The sequence below is a fragment of the Panicum hallii genome, chromosome 9 (assembly GCF_002211085.1).
Source record: "Panicum hallii strain FIL2 chromosome 9, PHallii_v3.1, whole genome shotgun sequence".
Lineage (NCBI taxonomy): Eukaryota > Viridiplantae > Streptophyta > Magnoliopsida > Poales > Poaceae > Panicum > Panicum hallii.
Window position 1 is genome coordinate 54401956 of NC_038050.1, and position 19775 is coordinate 54421730.

The 19775-nt window shown below is 47.3% G+C and overlaps 4 protein-coding genes across 4 annotated transcripts; 3 read left to right on the forward strand and 1 right to left on the reverse strand.

The window, feature by feature from the left end:
• Positions 1 to 1721: 1721 nt before the first annotated feature.
• Positions 1722 to 5397, forward strand: LOC112873148 (replication factor C subunit 5-like). The gene is made up of 11 exons (XM_025936167.1): positions 1722 to 2525; positions 2785 to 2895; positions 2995 to 3027; positions 3216 to 3378; positions 3498 to 3676; positions 3774 to 3910; positions 4312 to 4407; positions 4509 to 4578; positions 4696 to 4776; positions 4904 to 5051; positions 5135 to 5397. Exons 1-11 carry the CDS (start codon positions 1722 to 1724, stop codon positions 5206 to 5208), a joined length of 1896 nt encoding a protein of 631 aa, XP_025791952.1. The 3' UTR covers positions 5209 to 5397.
• Positions 5398 to 5928: 531 nt separating this feature from the next.
• LOC112877431 (RING-H2 finger protein ATL28-like) lies at positions 5929 to 7308 on the reverse strand. Its single transcript, XM_025941741.1, has one exon. It carries the CDS (start codon positions 6811 to 6813, stop codon positions 6112 to 6114), a length of 702 nt encoding a protein of 233 aa, XP_025797526.1. The 5' UTR covers positions 6814 to 7308; the 3' UTR covers positions 5929 to 6111.
• A 1438-nt stretch (positions 7309 to 8746) lies between these two features.
• On the forward strand, positions 8747 to 11196 carry LOC112875498 (armadillo repeat-containing protein 7). The gene is made up of 7 exons (XM_025939371.1): positions 8747 to 9120; positions 9251 to 9287; positions 9886 to 9959; positions 10062 to 10155; positions 10251 to 10333; positions 10459 to 10650; positions 10753 to 11196. Exons 1-6 carry the CDS (start codon positions 9049 to 9051, stop codon positions 10627 to 10629), a joined length of 531 nt encoding a protein of 176 aa, XP_025795156.1. The 5' UTR covers positions 8747 to 9048; the 3' UTR covers positions 10630 to 10650; positions 10753 to 11196.
• Positions 11197 to 11621: 425 nt separating this feature from the next.
• LOC112876949 (60S ribosomal export protein NMD3) lies at positions 11622 to 13692 on the forward strand. Its single transcript, XM_025941133.1, has one exon. The coding sequence runs from the start codon at positions 11803 to 11805 to the stop codon at positions 13378 to 13380; it is 1578 nt and encodes a 525-aa protein (XP_025796918.1). The 5' UTR covers positions 11622 to 11802; the 3' UTR covers positions 13381 to 13692.
• Positions 13693 to 19775: the final 6083 nt, after the last annotated feature.

Consider the following 19775-nt stretch of genomic DNA (forward strand, 5'->3'; position numbering starts at 1 on the left):
TGCTGTCTTGGTGGCTGGTGAACGAGTAATCTCCAGCAGTTGGCATCTTTCCTTTCTCCTCTTGCTGCAAAGTCACGGTGAATGTGTGATACACTGATAGCTGCAAGAAATTTCCTGAAAACAGCAGCCATAGAAGATATCTTACTATTACTAATTGGAGGTTTATTCTGGAGCATTCACATTAATCATCTCGACTCATGAGACGTGATAGAAAAAAAAGATAAATCCTAGAAATTCTCCAAAAATTCATATTCATAGTGCTGTTAAAGTACTTTTAAGGCTGTTCCGTACGTTTCTGAATGAGTGGTACGAAACGTTTGTAACTCTTCGCTTAGTTTGCTTTCACTTCAAAAATGTGGAGTGATGTCGCTGTGCTTATATGCATGCATCAGGTTTGTTCGCCATATGTTTCATCCCGTTTGTCATCGTTCTGCATGGTTGGGAAAGAATTCCTGGTTTAAGCACTGAAAATGTGAAGCAAACCCACACTGTCTTCTTCGATCTCTAATCTTAATCAAGTCATCGTATTCCAATGGCAACATCGTTAACCAACAAACCAGTTTGTAGAGTACAGTGATCTGCACTTGATGCATAGCAAACTGCAAACAAATGACTGTTTAAGCAGGCAAGACTCTTACCTCCTCAGGCTGTTCTACTTGCTCCACTGAACTTCATGCTGTCACTTGCCAAATGAGCAGAGATCTTACAGGAAATAGAAAGGATTTGATTGTTACCTTTGTACACCAGGCTAAACTTATGCCAAGAAAATTTTGACGGACAACCTGACACCCTGCGGCAATAGCCTGCATCGAGCAAGCAGAAAACCACAATCATCCTGGATCCAGCTGCACGCATGCACTCCTGATTCTTCGGACAAAAAGGAAGGCAGAAACCACTCGGGCAGCTCATGGTGCTGATAGGCACCGTACCTCCAGCCGGTAAACATTCTCCACTAATCTTGCAGCCTTCCTTTGTGGGGGTTGGATTGGAACAACCTCTCCCACGTTTCACGCCGCCATTGGCGTAGTATAGGCGGGAAGACCCAGATGGCTAGATACTTCTGCTTCAAAAAAAAAGATGTCTGACCACCTGAAGGAATTGCCGCATATTCTGCTGTTTATGCGGCATCACCTGATTCCATTAAACTTGATTACCTTGATATAATAAATTGGAGACGTCGACATCTTCCGAACCTTGACATGGAGGCTACAGCATGGAGCTAGGAGTCAAGTTCCGAGCGGAGCCATACGTCACCGTGACGTTTGTCGCTGACACGTGGTCGCTCCCGGCATGTTCAGCGACGCGACGCAGACTGGTTGGTCGAAACTCGAAAGGCGCCGTCAGCTTCATATTTGAATTTGCAACGGCACAGAGAGGCGAGGCTCACCTCGAAACCTGGCGTCGCCGTCTGGAGGCCGGCCGGCCGTGGGTGCCGAGAGGAGGAAGAACAATTCGGGAATGATTCCGGCAGGAGCCGGCGCGGACGCTCGCTCGCGCATCCTAACTGGCTCCAGTCCCCGTCGTCCCTGCCACCCCCCAGCGGAGCACATCGCCCGGTCGCGGCTGCTCGCGTTGGTCGCCCCGTCACCGCCCTCGCCTTTGTCGCCGCGCATTGGGATCGTAAGTCACCTCCAAATTCGCGCCGCGCCGCGCCACGCAGATGCCACACCACACCCCGCCGCGTCCACCACCTCCGGCTCCGGACTCCGCGATCACTCGCCATGGCGACGATCAACACACCCTCGCCTTCGCCCGCGCCGTCGCCGGGCGCAACGCTCTCCGCCGTGATCGCCGAGGACCGACGGCGGGAGGCCCGCCGCCGCCCGGGGGGGCTCGGGCAGGGCGGCCTCCTGCCGCTCCTCGTCCCGGCGTGCGGGCGCCCGGCCGGGCAGGCCGGCGGAAGGACGCCGCAGTCGCAGCTCATGCTCCGCCTCCACCGCTGGGGCGCCTCGTTCCTGCCCAAGGGCGGCGCCGTCTCGCGCAAGCTCGAGGCCGCGCGCCGCGCGCCGAGCCCGCCGCCACGGCCTAGGCCGTCGCCGATCGCAACGACCCAGGTGGTGCCGCCGCCGCGCCACGAGAACGAGGAGCCCGCCGGGAACGCGAGTGTCCCCGAGAGGAGGCCTTTGAGGGAGAGAGAGGAGCCCGCCGCGAACGCGAGTGTCCCCGAGAGGAGGCCTTTGAGGGAGAGAGAGGAGCCCGCGGTCCGCGCGCCGGGGGCGGGATCGGAGGCCATTGCCGGAGCGGACACGTCCGCCGGCGGCGAGAGCGCCGGGAGCAGCGAGCGCGCCACGCCGATCACTCCCGTCAAAAGAGAAGGCACCTGGCTCAAGGTTTCGCCCAACACCGCAGTGAGATCCCTGTCACTGCAGACGGACACCAGCTACGAGTCCCCTCAGTCCCTATCCGAATCTCCCGCGTTGGCGGTGGAGACCGCGGACAAGTTCGTGTGGGCGGACAAGTACCGGCCCAGTGTCCTCAACGACTTCATCTGCAACAAAGCCGTCGCCGCCGAGCTCTACCAGCTGGTGATCACACAGCCCATTGCAAACGTTCTTTCTCGTAACATTCTGGATACGGAGTCAAGCAAGCAAAGATCACCTTTTTTTCAACCTTAGCAGCCTTGCAATTTACAGTTTCGTCTTAGAGCAAGTTTTAGGATCGGTGGCAATGAAGGGGTGAAGGGGCCTCTCGATTAGCATTTGGAGTCAATTGTTGCACTCATGATGGAGTCAAGTTCAGGTTCCCACATGACTACTGACTCTTCTACTCATTTTTTGCATGCAGGCTGTTGCACACCAGTGCAAACATTTCATATTTGAAGGGCCGCCGTCAGTTGGCAAGAGAAGCATGGTGCTGGCACTTATAAGGGATGGTTTTGGTCCTCATGATCTCAAGGTCACTATTACACTAGTAATATGAGTTACTAGTCCTCATTCTAAAAAGCTACTGCCATCTCACACATTGTTACCTTTTGTTCATCCTGCCATCTCACAGATAAAGGAACAGATAAAGAGATTTGAGTTGAAGGTACTATGCAAGAACACGTTTTTCCATTTATTAATTTCCTTGTGGCTCGCAGAATTCTTCACCAAAGTGACTAAGTTCCCTTGTTCTTGTTAAAACGACAAAGCTGTTTCAATGTTGAGAAATCATAGAATGCAATCTATTCTAGAATCATGTTTCCTAATGATCTATTGACCGATTCGATACTGTAGGGAGAAATTAGAAAGCACATCGATGTCAGAGTGAATATTTCAGGACATCATGTGGAGGTAAACTTGGCCGATTTACATGGGTATGAGAAGTATGTCATAACTACTTTGTTGGATGAATCCATGCCATCACCAAACTCGGTCTGTGACCATATTAACTGCAGAGGTAACTTGCAATCCTTTATTAATAGAAGTTGGAATTTCAAACAGCTGCGTGTTCAGCATTGATCTGGCAGCATTTTTACATGTTGTTCTCAAGCATCGGCGTGGTTTACATATGTGCAGTGGTTGTTATTCATGACGCTGATAAGCTCTCGTCCGATCTTCAGCATTATATCGGTTGGTTCTTGGGGAGGTATGCAGGGTGCAACAAGATCATTTTCTGCTGCTCTGATGCTTCTAACCTTGAAGCTGTCAGACATCTCTGCAAGGTCGTGACTCTTCAGCCACCTTCATTTGACGAGGTACGTTGCTACACAACTTGTCGGTCATTGTTATGTGTATGGTGTTTTTCTTGACTTGCTGCGCCGGACAGCCTGCTGAAAGATGATTTGCTCTTAGATAATAAAGGTTCTAGAGTACATTGCAACGCAAGAGAGCATTGATTTGCCTCGTGATCTTGCTAGGAGAATAACAGTCAGCGCAAGTAATAATCTCCGACAGGCAATACGCTCTTTTGAAGCTACTTCCAAGGCAAAGTAAGCAACTTGACATCTTTTCTGTTCCATTTTACACAAACGAATATAAAATTTCACGGTCTTTTTTAGATGTAGTATAATTTACAGACTTCTACGCCAACTAGGATGCACATAGCAATTAAACTCCCAACATCTAAATATGTCTCCTGATGTCAATATGTGAATAAAAAACGAATGCACACTAGTTACAATGTAATTTAACTCTCCGTTGTTTCTTAAAATTGCTAGTGATATGACATTATCTTGAATGGAAGTTACTAATCTTTCATCTATCAAGATGTATGTATACTTTTCCCTCCTTGAGATGGCTCCTTTGTGAAACTGTTTGTTTCATATTGCTGAAATGAAGAGGCTATTGTTGGAACTTCTACATATATCAATAACTTCGGTTACAAATGCAGCTACCCATTTGTAGACGACCAAGTTATTTTGACAGGATGGGAAGAGGAAATCTCTAATGTGGCCAGAAATATTATGGAGGAGCCAAGTTCAAAGCAGTAAGCTATACCTTGCGTTCTGATGTTTCATGGCTCGGCAAAAGTGAACTTTTTTTTTTTGAACGTCTGATGAGAAATATTTTCTTTTGCCGTGTGTACAGACTGTTTGTTATCCGGGGAAAGATCAGAAAATTGATTGAACATAGTGTGTCACCTCATTTCATTTTCTCGGTAAGCTCTGCTTCGCTAATGTCACTGTGATTTCTACGTTCCAGTCGGAGCCTGGTTTTGCCAGATTTTATAACTGCCCATTCTCTATTATCGTTTACCTTTTCCCTTGATATGTAGCACTTGGTCGCTGAATTGAAAAGGGACAAGGATGAAGAGTTTCAGCACAGTATTGATAAACTGGCCTTGAATGTGAACCATGTAAGATTGGTGGCATCTCCTGTGATTGTTAGTGTTTCTTTTTTCATCTATCAGCTACAAGCCTACAATTAGTGTACCATGTTGCAAACTGACACCCATTTGCTTTTGTTTGGTCCCCTCTGGCTAGTGTAAACAATGCAAGCTTATAAAAGAGCAGTGCAAAGGATGCAAATCTCCAGAGGCAGATTTGAAAATGAGAAACATGAACATAGAAGGTTTTACCGAGAACGTTCATGACCATGGCGAAAGCATCCAGTGCTTTATTAAGATTGAAGGTACTAGCAGTTTTCTTTTTTCAATTTACTTCTGAAGTCTAGTCCAGTGAGGCACTAACTTGACCATGCAACAATCCTTGCAGAATTCACTGTGAGGTTCCTGAGCTTCTACAGATCCTTAATAGCAAAGAAGTCCAATAGCGGTGGTGCTCAATGAAGAATGCCTCTTCGCTTTGATCGCCAAATCCCCTCGTGGAAGATCTGTCGTACTGCTGGTACCTAAATAAGGTGCGATTCGTCTTCGGATAATCAAAGCACTTCAAGAATGATACCGTGGTCTTATGTCTACATCCTGTAAAATTGACCTGTATATGATCTCGTCTGTATACATTTATAATACATATAATTCCACATATATATATATATATTGCTACCGTTATATAATAATATCGGAAAATACCCTGTACCCGTATGGGCAGGCGTTTTCCCTTCTATAAATATAGCATGAACAGTGTTCTCCCTTTCTAGCTAGGCAAATTCTTCTGTATTTTTCGAACACATGGTTAGGCATTCTCCCTAGCAGTTTAAGTTCTCTGCCAAAACCGGACAGTCTCAGATTTTGCTATTGCGTCTTGTGTGAGGCAAAATTTGTTTGGAGCCACGAATGCATCTATACATTCTAGTGAAGTTTAAAATTAGTGCTGTCCTAACTTTAGAATAGCCTTGTTTATGCACGGCTGTCAACCATTGGAGTCCCTGGTTCATCTATTTCCTGTCCATTGCTGATACTCAGAACGCTTCAGTCAGTAATGAACAATCTACAGTTCCGATTGTCTGATCGCAATGCTAATGAACAGCATCTACATCTGCATGAGTGTTACGCATTATCACACCTACATATAGTCATATATCTGTAACAGTGTGTATGTACACGTGGTACAGTTCGTTCATTCCTTCAGCATATACAGAAAATTCACACACAAAAATTCACATTTCCAGCATCACCATGGATGCAGATCCTGGCAGCTATCCATCCTCAGAGCAAACACACCAAAAAAAAAACTAAGAATCTAGACAAGTCGCCGGCGGCCTGGCACTCGGCATCTGGCCACCATGTATGTCACCGGTCAGGTCGCGATCGCACGCCACCGCTTCCCGGGTTTGATGTCGTCTGGTCGGTTTCCGCCACCGCCGTGCTGGCTCGCTGACCGTCAACCACGATCGCGATGCGGCCGCCGTCGCCGTCGCCTGGCCGGGGCGGGGGCGCGTCGAGTTCGGAGCGGCAGACGGGGCACGTGGTGTGCGCGCCGAGCCAGGAGTCGATGCACGCCGTGTGGAACGCGTGGCGGCAGACGGTGAGCAGGCGGACGGCGTCGCCCGCGGCGAACTCGGACAGGCAGACCACGCACTCGGCGTGCGCCGGCGTGGACGACTGCGGCGTCGCTTCGATCCACCGGACCGTGGGGAACGTGGCGAGGACCGCGGGGTCCAGCCCGGCCGGCTTGGGCGGCGCGTGCGCTTCCGGCGTGGCGCCGGCGCCGGACGCGGCGTCCGCATCGGCGCGGAGGCGGCGCCGGCGGCGGAGCCAGAGGGAGAAGAAGTGGAGGAGGTCGCGCAGGAGGAAGATGGAAAGGAAGCAGAGGAGGAGCACGAAGAGGACGAACACCGGCAGCAGCATCGGGAACGACTCCCGCTGCGCCGGGGCCCGCGCGGCGGCACCCAGCCTCGAGGAGGACCCGCCGGCGGCGCGGTGGGCGCGAGGGTCGCCGTGGATGGCATTGGCGACGAGGCGGCGCGCGGCCGTGGCCACGACCGTGTCCATGTGCGCATGGGGAGGGACGATCCGGCTAGGCTTTTAGGCAGGCGCGTGCGTGTGTGGCTCATGGCGCTCGCGGGCGGGCGTTTGGACGGTTTGGTTGGGCGTCGTCAGTGACCAGGTAGGGTGGAGCCGTGAGCTTTACGAAGCGGCGAAGGCGACGCCGGGACGGCACGACACCGACATGCACCACGCGCGCGTGGGCACGGCCCCCCGCCGGCCGGTGGAGACGCGACGCGACGTGGGAGGAGGCTGGCAAGGTCGCAGGGCGAGGTAGCCGCGCGTCGTGGTTGGTGCCATGGCATCCGGTGGGGGCGCCGCGCGCGCTGCTATGTTTGGGCTGCGTTTTCGTCTTCCTTTTCCGCCTGTTGTTGGTCGCTGACAGCCGCCGCGTCCACATCTGAGAACGACGAGTAGCGAGCTCGAACAGAGCAGGGCGCCACGCCCTTTTTTCTCTCTGTGGCAACGTCAGAGATGTATCCCGACTCCCGAGCACGAGGATTTCCAATGTTACGGGCGCCGGTGATGGTCACCAACACCTTTCTGCTACGCTGTTCCATCTTCCATCCGGGCTCACGGGCTCACGGCACGGTTATTTGCATCATCTCAAATGTCGAGACGATATATACCTCGTGCCTCATGGTCTCATGGACATTTGTATTTCACATGAATCGTTATTTTTAAAAAGTTCAGTTTACACCATCGAACTAATATAAAAGTTCGATTTTCAAACTTCAACTACAAAACCAAATAACAAGAGCAATCTAACTGTTGAAACCCAACAAATTTGGACCATTGCATGGTTTCGAAGGTGGTTTTATATTATAAAAATTAAAAATATTTAAATTTAAACTAAAAAGATTCATTTTAAATCAAAAAATACGAAACGAGTGCCAGTTTTTTTCTAAAAATTTAGCCTATCTATTGGCACTCTACTTGTCAGTTATTTAAATATATTTTTTCTACTTGTCAGTTATTTAAATATATTTTTTTCATATTCCTAATATTTTTTACTTGTAGTTATGCCTATTTTTTGAATAAATAAAATTCAAATAGAACAACAACAGATAGGTTGCATTTCTAGAAAAAATTTGATACTAGTTTCATATTTTTCTTAAAAATAAATTAGTTTTGATTTTTTAAGCTAATCAGAATTTTTTATTTTTTTTAAAAAAATACAAAGCCATCTTTGAAACCATCCAAAAGGGGGCCAAACTTCTAGTTTTGATAGTTGGACTGCCCTCGTTATCCGATTTTATAGTTAAATATTAAAAATCAGACTTTTATGATAATCTGAGAGTGTAATCTGGATCCTTTCTTTTCTTTTGTCCTGAAGACCAACAATGGCAAGCACATTGGGGACCTGGACGTTTTGTTAGATATGCAAGTTTGGCATACAGGGTTTGCGAATGCAAGTGACAGCAAACAACACGCAGAAAAAGGAGCTACTACATGGTTACATTCAGTACTTGGTCACTCCAAGCACATGAATCATCGTTTTCAAGGTTACACTCGGATTTCACTCACTTTTGACGTGATATTTCCTTTTTATTCTAGGATTTTGACGTCATTGAGTTTTACACTCCGACTAGTCCATCTAAAAGCTTAAACACTCCTTCGCACACATTGGGTGGTTGCTCCTCAAAAGGTTCATTTTTGGAAATTATTATAGTAATCCATGAGCCCCATCTAATGTTAAGCATATAAGGGCTACATTGGTATTTTCATCCGTTGGGGAGGTATCCAGGTGACCAGGTACCTTTCAAGCACCCTAACAAACTTCTTGAAATAAAATATTTTTGTTAATAATTAGGGTGGGTTGGGCACTTGGGCTTGTACTTGGCGGAGGCCCAAAACCAGCTAATCCCATGACACCAAGGCCCATACAGGAAGAGGCGAGCCCATCCAGATGTACCCGAGTGAAGCCACACAACTAAAGAAACAAGAACAACAACGACTAATTCATCTGCCAATATATTTCCGAAAAGTCGAAAACTAAGCGATAATGGTTTTGTGAAATCTTCTAGGATGTTAATGGGTAAAAGGATTGGGGTTGGTTTAATATATTTCTCGAAATAACTCAATCCTTTTTTGCTAAGGTCTGGCGAGTTGTTCTTCGCTTGCCGGCCTCCTCGAGCCTCGTTACCTCGCGGTTCGCCGGCGACCCGCCGGGGCGGGCGGGAGAAGGAAGTCGCCGCGGCTTCCAAAGGGAAATCACGGGATTCCGGCTGGAGGAGATCTATGTTCACAAACGCGCAGCGCCAGGTCGAGCGCACCGGCCGCTCCGGCACTCCGCGAGACCAGTACCTTCAGGTCGGTCCCGTCCCTCCCTTCCTTCTTCTATTCCCCCAGGGATTGGTGCTGGCGAGTCCTCTTGCTGGAATCCATCCTGCAAATCCGTCTCCCGTCGATTAACCCGTTCCGCTTGATTGCGCATGGCCAGGATCTTGTGACCCAGTTCCAGAACGCCACGGATGAAGGTTTGTGGCTGCTTTACACTTGGTTCTTTTACAGGCTGCTGTGCAGCTCGTTTTGTTTGTAATTCTCTAGCAGCTTGAGTGTCAGTTTAGGGAGGGTCTCGACATCAACTGGTTTTTAGTCTGAATTGTACTTGTAGTTTTGTGATCAGAACTTTAATTTGTTTTACTGTAGCTTAAATTCCATATGTAAATGTGATGCTTTGCTGCTACTGTTTGGTTGTTTCATTGGAGTAGAATCTACTACATTGATTGGTGAGAAGCATCTTACTAGTGAATCAGTATTTTACTTTTGAATATGTTAGACAGATAGAGGAGCATGTTGCACCTGCATTGGAGATCTAGTGAGCCTAATGAAGATATGCTGCAGTTGCAAAGATCTGGAGGGTAAAATGAAAATATGCGGCACAAAAGTTGAACCAAAACAACGCTTTCAGGATACTATGTTTATACTTCAGATAAAAATTGGTCGAAAAACTATCCCGTGCGGTCAATTTATAAAGGAGAAGCTTATGGAGATGATGTGTTCTTTTTGTTGCACTGTGTAAGTTCCATGCTTTTATAAATTGTACACTCACTTAGTTCATCTGTCTTGTTTCAGAGTCTAAGGAGAAGATAGTGGCAAACTTGGCAAATTTTGCGTATGACCCTTTTAACTATGCGTTCATGCGTCAGGTTGTCCTAAACTTTTTCTTTTGAAACACTTGTTGCAGATTTTCTGTAAAGTCAATCTTGACTTAGCTTTACTGTTCGATAACTCTGTTTTTATTTTCTCAGCTGAATGTTCTTGAGTTATTCTTGGACTGCATTACAGAGCCAAATGAAAGGCTTGTCGAGTTCGGTATTGGTGGAATATGTAACTCATGTGTTGGTGAGCAACGCAATACCTTCAACTCTATGATTTCTTATTTGATGTGAATTCAGTGAAGCACTCACACTTTGTGTGTTCCGTCTATGTACATGCAGATCCTGCAAATGCTTCAGTCATTGTTCAGTGTGGCGGAATCCCATTGGTTATACAATGCTTATCAAGCCCGGTGCGGAACACTGTGAGTATTTCTGAAGCTAACAAAAAGAGGTTTTGTGCTTTGGGCAGGGTATATTTCTCATGATTTCGTGCTTTTCAGTACCCTTTGCTCATGTCTGCAATTTTTCTCCCATGATTATATAACAGGTGACTTATGCACTTGGGGCATTGTATTATCTATGCAACCCTGCGACAAAGAAAGAGATCCTGAAACCTGATGTAGTTAGGATTATAAGAGAGTATGCTGCAGCAGGAGCTGTTAACACCAGCTTCAGCAACATGGCTAATGCTTTCCTGGAGAAGCATGTTGACTCGTGACCTTCGCTGAGAATTTAGAGGGTAAAGCAAGCTTATAGATTGTGTACTCTGCTTACTGTTTTTTCTGTTATCAATTGAACTAAAGCAACAATGAAATTCATCTGATTTCATTTTTGTGGACAGGGTGCTATGCAAAGGTGCCATAATGTCATGTGCACAGAAATTAGCATTATGAAAGAGGGAGTAAAATGGAAGGAGGCTTCAAGACTAGAATTGAAAGCCTGCTGTGCATCGATATCCGATGCTTACTCAAGCAGCTAGTTTATTCCTTGATGAGAGAATGACGCCCATAAGGCTTGGCTGAACAACACATTCCTGCCTTTCAGCAAGAACATCTCCCTGGTTTTCAATACTTATAGTTCAGTTATCTGTCCATGTAATTTGGTAATACCAACCATCTTCTGTTCTTGAATTGCCAGCTTGACACCTGCGCTGGCAATGCTAGCGAATGAACTCACTGAAGTCAATGTAGCTGTCATGAGTTATTCTTCCTTTTCAGTGTCTGACAGAACCTGTAATTTAAAGACTCTACAATGTAGCATCAATGAGTTCATTTTCCGTTTTCTATGGCTGAACACAAAGATTGAATAGGATCAGATGGGTCATAGTGATCTTGTATGCAGTTGTATTAGGGGAGTTTTCTTTCTTCCCTCTCAGCTTTACATATGATGATATTAGCTATGTAAACTTAGTGAACGGATTTTCCTATCACCTTTCATAAAATTAGGTCATGCTATACGCATGTTTGGTACGTATTAACTTGCTGACCGAGAGAATTCTGTTAGCAACAATTTTTGTTATCTGGTACCAGCAGAGTTGAAGTGTTGATGAGTTGATTAAAGAACAGCATTTGTTTCCCCCTTAATGTTTGTAAACCGAAAATTTGCTTTCGATTCCTTGGATTTTACAGCCCAACAAACTGAAAAGGCCCAAAAGCCCATAACATCCGGCAGTCTTTGCTTGACTCGGAAGCCCACCCCAGGCGGCCGTGGACTCCGTAATCGCATTCGTCACCACAACCACCGCCTCCCAGCCGCCGCCGCCTCTTCTCCCCTTGGACCCCTTCCCTTCCCCTACTTCCCCTGCCGCAACTACAAAACCCTAGCAAAATTCTCCACTCCATCCAATCCCTCACACCAAATTACTTTGGTTCAATCGGAGAATCCATTCAGAATGATGCCCGGATCAGCCGCGCCGGCGGGTGGCGCCGGGATGTTCGTCCCGGCGGCGACCGCGGGCACGGTCCTCTGCTGCATGTGCGGCGTGGCGATGCAGCCCAACCCGGCCAACATGTGCGCGCGCTGCCTCCGCGCGCGCGTCGACATCACCGAGGGCGTCCCGCGCCACGCCGCCGTGGTCTACTGCCCCGACTGCTCCTCCTACCTCCAGCCGCCGCGCTCCTGGCTGCGCGCGACCCCGGAGTCCCCCGAGCTCATGCAGATCCTGCTACGCCGCATCAACCGGCCGCTGGCCCGGCTCCGCGTCTCGCTCTCCGGCGCCGAGTTCGTCTTCTCCGAGCCCCACTCCAAGCGCCTCCGCCTCAAGCTGCGCCTCCGCCGCGAGGTGCTCCACGGCGTCGTCCTCGAGCAGACTCACCCAGTTGAGTTCGTCGTCCACGACCGACTCTGCGACTCCTGCTCCCGCGCGCAGGCCAACCCCGACCAGTGGGTCGCCGTCGTCCAGCTCCGCCAGCACGTGCCCCACCGCCGCACCTTCCTTTACCTCGAGCAGCTCCTTCTCAAGCACGGCCAGGCTTCCCTCGCGATCCGCGTCGCCGCGGCCCCCGGCGGCCTCGACTTCTTCTTCGGCTCGCGCTCCCATGCCGCCCGCCTGGTCGATTTCCTCGCCACCGTCGCTCCTATCCAAACTCAGACAGCCAAGCAGCTCGTCTCGCACGACACCAAGAGCAGCGTCTACAACTACAAGTACACATTTTCGGTCGAGATCTGCCCTATCTGCCGCGAGGACCTCATTGCTCTCAGCCCACAGGCCTCCCGAGATATGGGTGGCCTTGGCCCACTCGTCCTCTGTGTCAAGGTCACAAATGCCATTGCTCTTCTTGATCCCCTCACGCTGCGCGTTCACCACCTGGAGGAGAAAAAGTACAGGGTGTACAACTTCAAAGCAGCTCTGACTAGCAAGCAGCTTGTGGAGTACATTGTGCTGGACATTGAGCAAGAATCGCCAGAAATTTCCATTGATGGGTCTAGGTATCAATTGGCTTATGCGCAGGTTGCCCGGGTGTCAGATTTTGGGAAGAATGACACCATCTTTACAGTGAGGACACATCTTGGCCACCTGCTGAATCCAGGTGATCATGCCCTTGGGTATGATCTCTATGGCGCAAACCTGAATGATGATGACATGGACACAGCTATGACAAGGTACAGCTTACCAGAGGTGGTTCTAGTGAAGAAGAGCTATGAGAAGAGGCCACGCACACGGCGATGGAAGCTGAAGAGGTTGCCAGTGGAGGAAGATGCTGGGAACAAGGCCAAGGGCGAGGAAGAGAGGAGGCTAGATGAGTATGAGGCTTTCCTCAAGGATTTGGAGCAGGACCCAGATTTGAGGTTTAATATAAATCTGTACAAGAATGAGGACTATAGGTCAGAGATGGCATCTACTGTAGGTGATGATGTCCCTACAGTGCCACTTGAGGAGCTGATTGAGGACTTGACCCTTGGTGATGATGAGGAGGATGAAGGGGATGAAGCTGTTGCAGGCAACAATCAATCTGGGATGGTGGAATGAGCAACATTGTTGACTACTTTGTTTCTTCATTGCTCAGCGAGAAGGGTTGGTGCTCACTGCAGGTCATATATGTCTAAGTTGCATCTGTCAGTTTTCATATATGTTATTTTTTCTCGTTACTGATATAGTTAAAAAGTGGTGGTGTTGCTTAAGTTACATTTTGAATTTCTGTTCATTTCGACATTATTTCAACCCTTATCCTGTATTGGGGTTGTAACAATCTGTTTTCCCTTGTCATACTGTCACCTGTCACAGTGCTTCTTAAGTTCTAAAGTTTTGATATTACAACCTATTTTTTCAATGTTGTCTCAAGTTTCAGCCATTATCCTGTGTCTGAGGGCAACAATTGTGTCTTGATAATAATTTTGTTATCATTAAATGGTGTCCTTCATCTGTTTATCATACTATATAGCTGAACTGCTGACCGAAGGTCTGAACTGCTGAATTGTGTTTATCTGTTTATCATATATGTACTTTTTTCCTTACTTAAGTTTCAACTTCCTCTGTTAGGCTAGATATTGTTTCCACTGATATGCATGGTAAGTTAAATTGTTCTGTAATCATCAGTGTAGTTTTGTGATATGCTGTTTGTTTGTGAAACTGTGACCCACTGCATTCGTACTTAATTTCAATCTCACAATTTCTTGGGATCACGCATGCCCTCTCTATACTCTATGTTTGAACCAATATCCTGTATCTGGGTTCGATGATTTGAGTCTCAAGTAATTTCTATCTGTTATTGTCTTTGTTTTCTTAACCCACTGGTCATTCTCTAGTTGATCATAAAGTAGTGTGTAGTATACTAGTATTACTCTGTTCCAAAATATAGCAACTTTTAAACTTGTCAAAGTCAAACATTTTTCATCTTTTATCTCCAAAAATAATTAATTTTAGTAGAAAATGTATGCTACGATAGTTGGATTCATTATGAATCAACGAATAATATTTTTATGTTATCAATTTTTATGAGGTTTTACTATTTATAGTTAAAGTTTAAAAGGTTTGACTTGAAAAAAAATTCTAAACATAGCTATATTCTGGGATAGAGATATCTGTTTTCAGAAATTGGTTAGCTGCTGACTACCTGTTTTCCCAGCTTTAAGCACATCTTGTTCATTCTGAGTATATCACTGAACAAAAGTTTTGTAATTTATACGCTGTGAGCAGTCAGTTTGCCTTCCATGTCAGATAGTTCGTCTTTGGGCTGTTTGGAAGCCAGGTATTGGTGTAAACTACCGGCCATAATCTTTTCCTGGCTAGATTGGAAAATGCTGCTTAGATGACCATAACAGCCCTAAATGTTAACGCATCTGCGGTGGCTTGTTAGCGAGCGAATCCACATACTAGATGACAGCGGCGAACTCGGGCTAGGGCTAGCTCGGCTTCCTTGATCCATAGATGTTACGTGCCTAATTGTGATTAGGGTGTGTTCGTTTCCTATGGTCTAAACTTTAGACCTATCACATCAAAAAGAATCTTGTCATTTAGAAATATTAAATAAAGTCTAATTACAAAACTAATTGCAGAACCCTAGGGTTAATTCGCGAGACGAATCTAATAAGGTATATTAGACCATGATTAGCGGATGATTATTGTAGTATCACTGTGGCAAATTATGGATTAATTAGGCTCATTAAATTTGTTTTACGAATTAGCACCTATCTGTGTAAAAAGTTTTATAATTAGACTTTATTTAATACTTCTAAATGATAAGATTTTCTTTAATGTGACGGGTCTAGAGTTTAGAGGCAGGAAACGAACACACCGTTGGATCCAAACCTCGTCGCTTGTGATAAAGTGCCGTCAAGCTATGCTTGTGATTGGTGTGAGCAGTCATTTCAAGCTAGTGTATACGCAGTACTTGTAAAGTTGTATCACGAGGATTGTTACGCTCGCGTGAGTGATTTACTGCTCTTCGTTTTGTGCAGTTGTTAAGGATGCATGTCCCATGTGCCCATGTTGTCTTTGATTTGGTCATTTCCCCGTGACTACAGAAAACTTCTTACTGAAGTTAAGACTTTTTGTTTCCTCTCCTGGTATCTAAATTAATCATGAACAAACATTAACTTGCCCTTGTTCTTACTTTTTAGGACAACCGAAAACCACCGTTTTATAACTATACCATCCAATCAACTTGGTACACTTTAATAACGAAAAAACTACCCATAAGAACTGTCATAAATTTCATTTAAACTGTTCTAAATAGCTAAAAGCGCCGCCATACTTGCTATTTCTACTACGATAGTCATTGCGGCAGACCCGAGTACAAGAGCATGGTCCGAGCCCGACAGATAAGCTGGCCCGATGCTCATTTAGGGCCAGGCATGACACTCGTTTTGCAGGCCCAAAAAAAATCAGGCTGGCCCGGATATTAAGATTAATTATTTCAATGCTGAAAAATAGTGGGCGACCCGACTCTAATATTTATCGAATGTGGATATCCTAATTTAGTACATATTTTGTTACTCTCTCCGTGCTAAATTAGATGTTGTTTTAGTCTTTTTAGATACTTGATATTTTTCTATATATTTGGATATATCAATATCCAGGCACATAACAAATACTATGTATCTAGAAAAATCGAGCAAGCCTGGAACAAAATAGCAAACACTACGTAACTTGGTACGGTCCCAACAGATGTCCACCAAAGAATATTTTGAAATCTCCTCCAGCATGGGAATTCCATCATTCCCACTAGGCAATGATATGTAAACTAGGTATGGAGTATGTTTTTAACGATGTAAATACCCTTTCATTAAAGATCCATTTCCCAGCTGAGCATTCAACCAATCCACTCCTAGCACCATGTCATAGGCAACCAATGGCAACAGCCTCAATTTTGCTTCAAATTCCACTCCTTGCACCTTCACAGGTGCCCCATTCGCATCATTATGCTCAATAAAAGGAACAAGAGAATCCCTAATAGAAAAATATTGGAAAAGAAATATACTTCTAACATGAATTTGTTCCCATGAAATAGTCAGGAATTCTTCACAGTAGCGATTCAGTGACTTGCCAAAATTGAAAGGATTTTAATTTTTATCTCAAATGGAGAATCATTGATTTTTTAAACACAAGACAGATGCAGACGCTCATATATACGTACATACACTCATCCCTATGCACACACGTACGCAATCATACCTCTATGAGCACCTTCAAGAGACTGAGCCGGTTGGGGAAACACACCTGATGTGGTTTGACTTCTTTTGTTTTTTAAAATTAAGCCAACAAGCAGGAGGTCTGCCCAGTAACTAAGAACAAGAGAGGTATGTGAAATCACACAACAGGGGACAAGAGGAAAGGATAAAACAAAAATTATAGGAACCAAAGTGGAGCTAATAACGAGTACTAAGTGTCGGTGTTTAACCGGCTGCCCACCGAGGGATATATCCAAGGTGGTAAGTTTTGGGTGAGGAGACGCCGAGATCAGAAACTCGAAGGTACAAGGAACACAAAGCTTAGACAGGTTCGGGCCGCAAGATGCGTAACACCCTACGTCCTGTATGGTGGTTTGTATTGCCTTTGGTGTAGAATGACCTAATGATCTTGTTTTTGAGAGGGGTCCCTATCCTCCCTTATATATCCGAGAGGTCAGAGTTACAAAGATACTAACCAACACCAGCTAAGGAATCGTACCAGAACATATCTCGAGTAGATTCCCCCTGTATCGGTTAGCCTTGTCTCCTATTTAAACGGGATAAATAAGAGATAAACGAGATGAATAAGAGATAAGGAAAACTTAATCTCTTAAACCCCTTTAAACTACGTTATGTGCCCAGCCCGGTGGCCCCGGGTCTGACAAGCCTCCGAGCTCTTCGTAGCTGAATACTGCAGGCTTATCGAGTACTTTCGAAGTAGTCTTCGACTTCTTCTGAAGCTTCGCCTTGAAGTCCTCCTTCGAGTACTTGCTTGGCTGCATCGAAGCTATGAGGTTGAAGCGTCCCCCCATCAGGGAAGACTTAAAAGTGTTGATTTATCAGTCCCAGGAGGCTGATAACACTTTTATTACATCAGACGGTACATCACCGTACAACTCTACGCGGTAATGGGCAGTGAAGCGCCACTATCGCGAGGATTACAACCAGAACCCACACTACTACACTGGCTACGAAAAGAGAATCATCAGAGTCTTGCGCCATGCGGAATCCAACGGTGGCCTCAACCACAGGCAAGACTGGGTGCAGGACGAAACCCTACTCGTTGTCTTCGGGGACGTAGTCTGGGTCTTCCACTGTAAAAGTAAGAAGGGGTGAGTACAAACGTACTCAGCAAGTCCAATCACACCCACGAAGGGGGTATAACAGAATTTAATGCACAGGATAATTCAAGGATAAGGTTATAGTTCATTTACGGAAAACTCAGTTGTGTGCAAGGTTTGCTCAAAAACAACTTTCAAAACGGGTTTTCTAATACTAAAAGGCACACGGTGTCGATCCACACAGGATCCAAGTTTTAAACTGCTACTGGACTCCCCGTCCGCCGTAGCACACGGCACTACTGCCGGACACTTTCCAAACAACTCACACCAGCCCATCCATTCCCAGAGAGAAACACTAGTTATGTGACCACACCGTAACTTGCCCAATACCGTGGGCCCGGCTATTCGAATAGATTTTAACTCTGCAGAGGTGTGCAACTTTACCCACAGGCGGGGTACCACAACACGAACAACCTTAGTGCCGGTGCGGATCCCAACAAAGCCATTACCCACCTTAGCTAGACCTGACTTGCCACCACGGGCTCCATCAAGGGGTCGTTCGACCTATCTCCGAGGTTCAACCGGGGCATAAGTCACACAGAGCTTATCCCTTCTCCTTGATCACCCGTTGCTCTCAGCTCTCCTGATGGCTATCAGGCTAACTAGTGGGGTTTATGCTAAGCCGTTGCCCATACAACGGTCAAGTGGTTCGCACTACAAGAAGCTAGGTGAGATGTCACATCAACTCGGTCCTTAGGGGTGACAAGATGGATATCTCCCCTCCACGCTCAACCACACAGGTACGAGCACACCAACGGCAATTCACACAGAAATGCCATCCATCCCGTCCGACTCGTTTCTCAAATCCACATTTTACCCTTTCCCACACACACGCATTTTCTTTATAAAATCAGGTGGTCAAGGTATGGTTGTCACAGCAAGGGTGGCTATCCTACCATGGTTACGGCACGCAAAACCATGCAATTTTATAAAACAGGCCATCGGGTTGTGTTTATAAAAACTAGGACAAAAACATGCATCAAAGGGCGGAATTGAACTTGCCATCGTCAAACCCTTGCGGGAAGTCCTGATCGAAGCACTGTCCTTCGGGTTCGGGGTCGCAGTACTGGTCCTCAGTTGCTTGGTCGCGGTCGGGAACCTCGTCGTTCACTCCGTGTCCTACGACGCAAACAAACAGACACACGATCAAGCGAAGGAACTAAAAGCTTTTATCGTTGAGCTTGAATCGGAAATAATTTAGTTACGGAGTTAGGGATGATATCTTTGGGTGGTTTCTTAATGGCATGATTAAAACTATACTAGAAAGGGCGTGGTAAAGTTTCGGGTCGATCGGAGGTCGTTTCGCACATAAAATGACGCGCTAAAGGTGGTTTCAGGGTTTAAACGGGGGGTCCAGGGACTTGTTCGTAATTATCAAAAGGGGGTGAGGGCTTATTTGCTAATCCTAGAAATACTAGGGGCAGTGAAAAGTGTGGGGGGGGGCCTATTCGAAAATGAGTTCACATGGTGGAGGGGTTTGGTTTGAAAGGGAATAGCAACCATGGGCTTTTCTGCAAAACTTACAAAGGTGGGAGGGTTCTTAACCGAATGGGGAAAAGAGGAGGGGGCTAAGGGCAAAACTGCCCTTCTTCTTCCTCCCCTCACCATGTGAAACAGAGGGGGATGGGGAGAGCTCGGCCGGCCCCAAATCCGGCGGCCCTAGGGCCTAATCGGCTCGGGCGTGTGGGGGAAAAGGGAGAGGAGGAAGAGGGGGTTCCCTTTTGGGGCTCACCTCGGGCGGGGGCTGCGCGAGGCGGCGGGTCGGCGTGGGGCAGGCGGCGGCGGCCGTGCGGCTCGGCGGGGGCAGCGGTGGAGCGCGGGGAAGAGGCAGGGGCGACGGTGGAGGCTTGAGGGGGGTGAGAGGCCGCGGCCGGCCTACTTATAGGCGGCCGAGCGGCACGGGGAGGCGGTGGCCGGGGGGCGGCTCCACGGGCGGCCATTAATGGCGCCCGTGGCTTGCGGCGGGGGCGCGGCCGTGCACAGCCGTGCACGTGGGGGGGCCGGGCGGCGGTGTGCGGGCACAGGGGCGGCACAGCGGGGGCAGGACACGGCACGGCGGGCGGCGCGTCGTCGCAGCTCGGCGTGCGCGTGCAGGCGGCGTGCGGCATGGCGGGCGGCGCGCCACGCGGGGGAA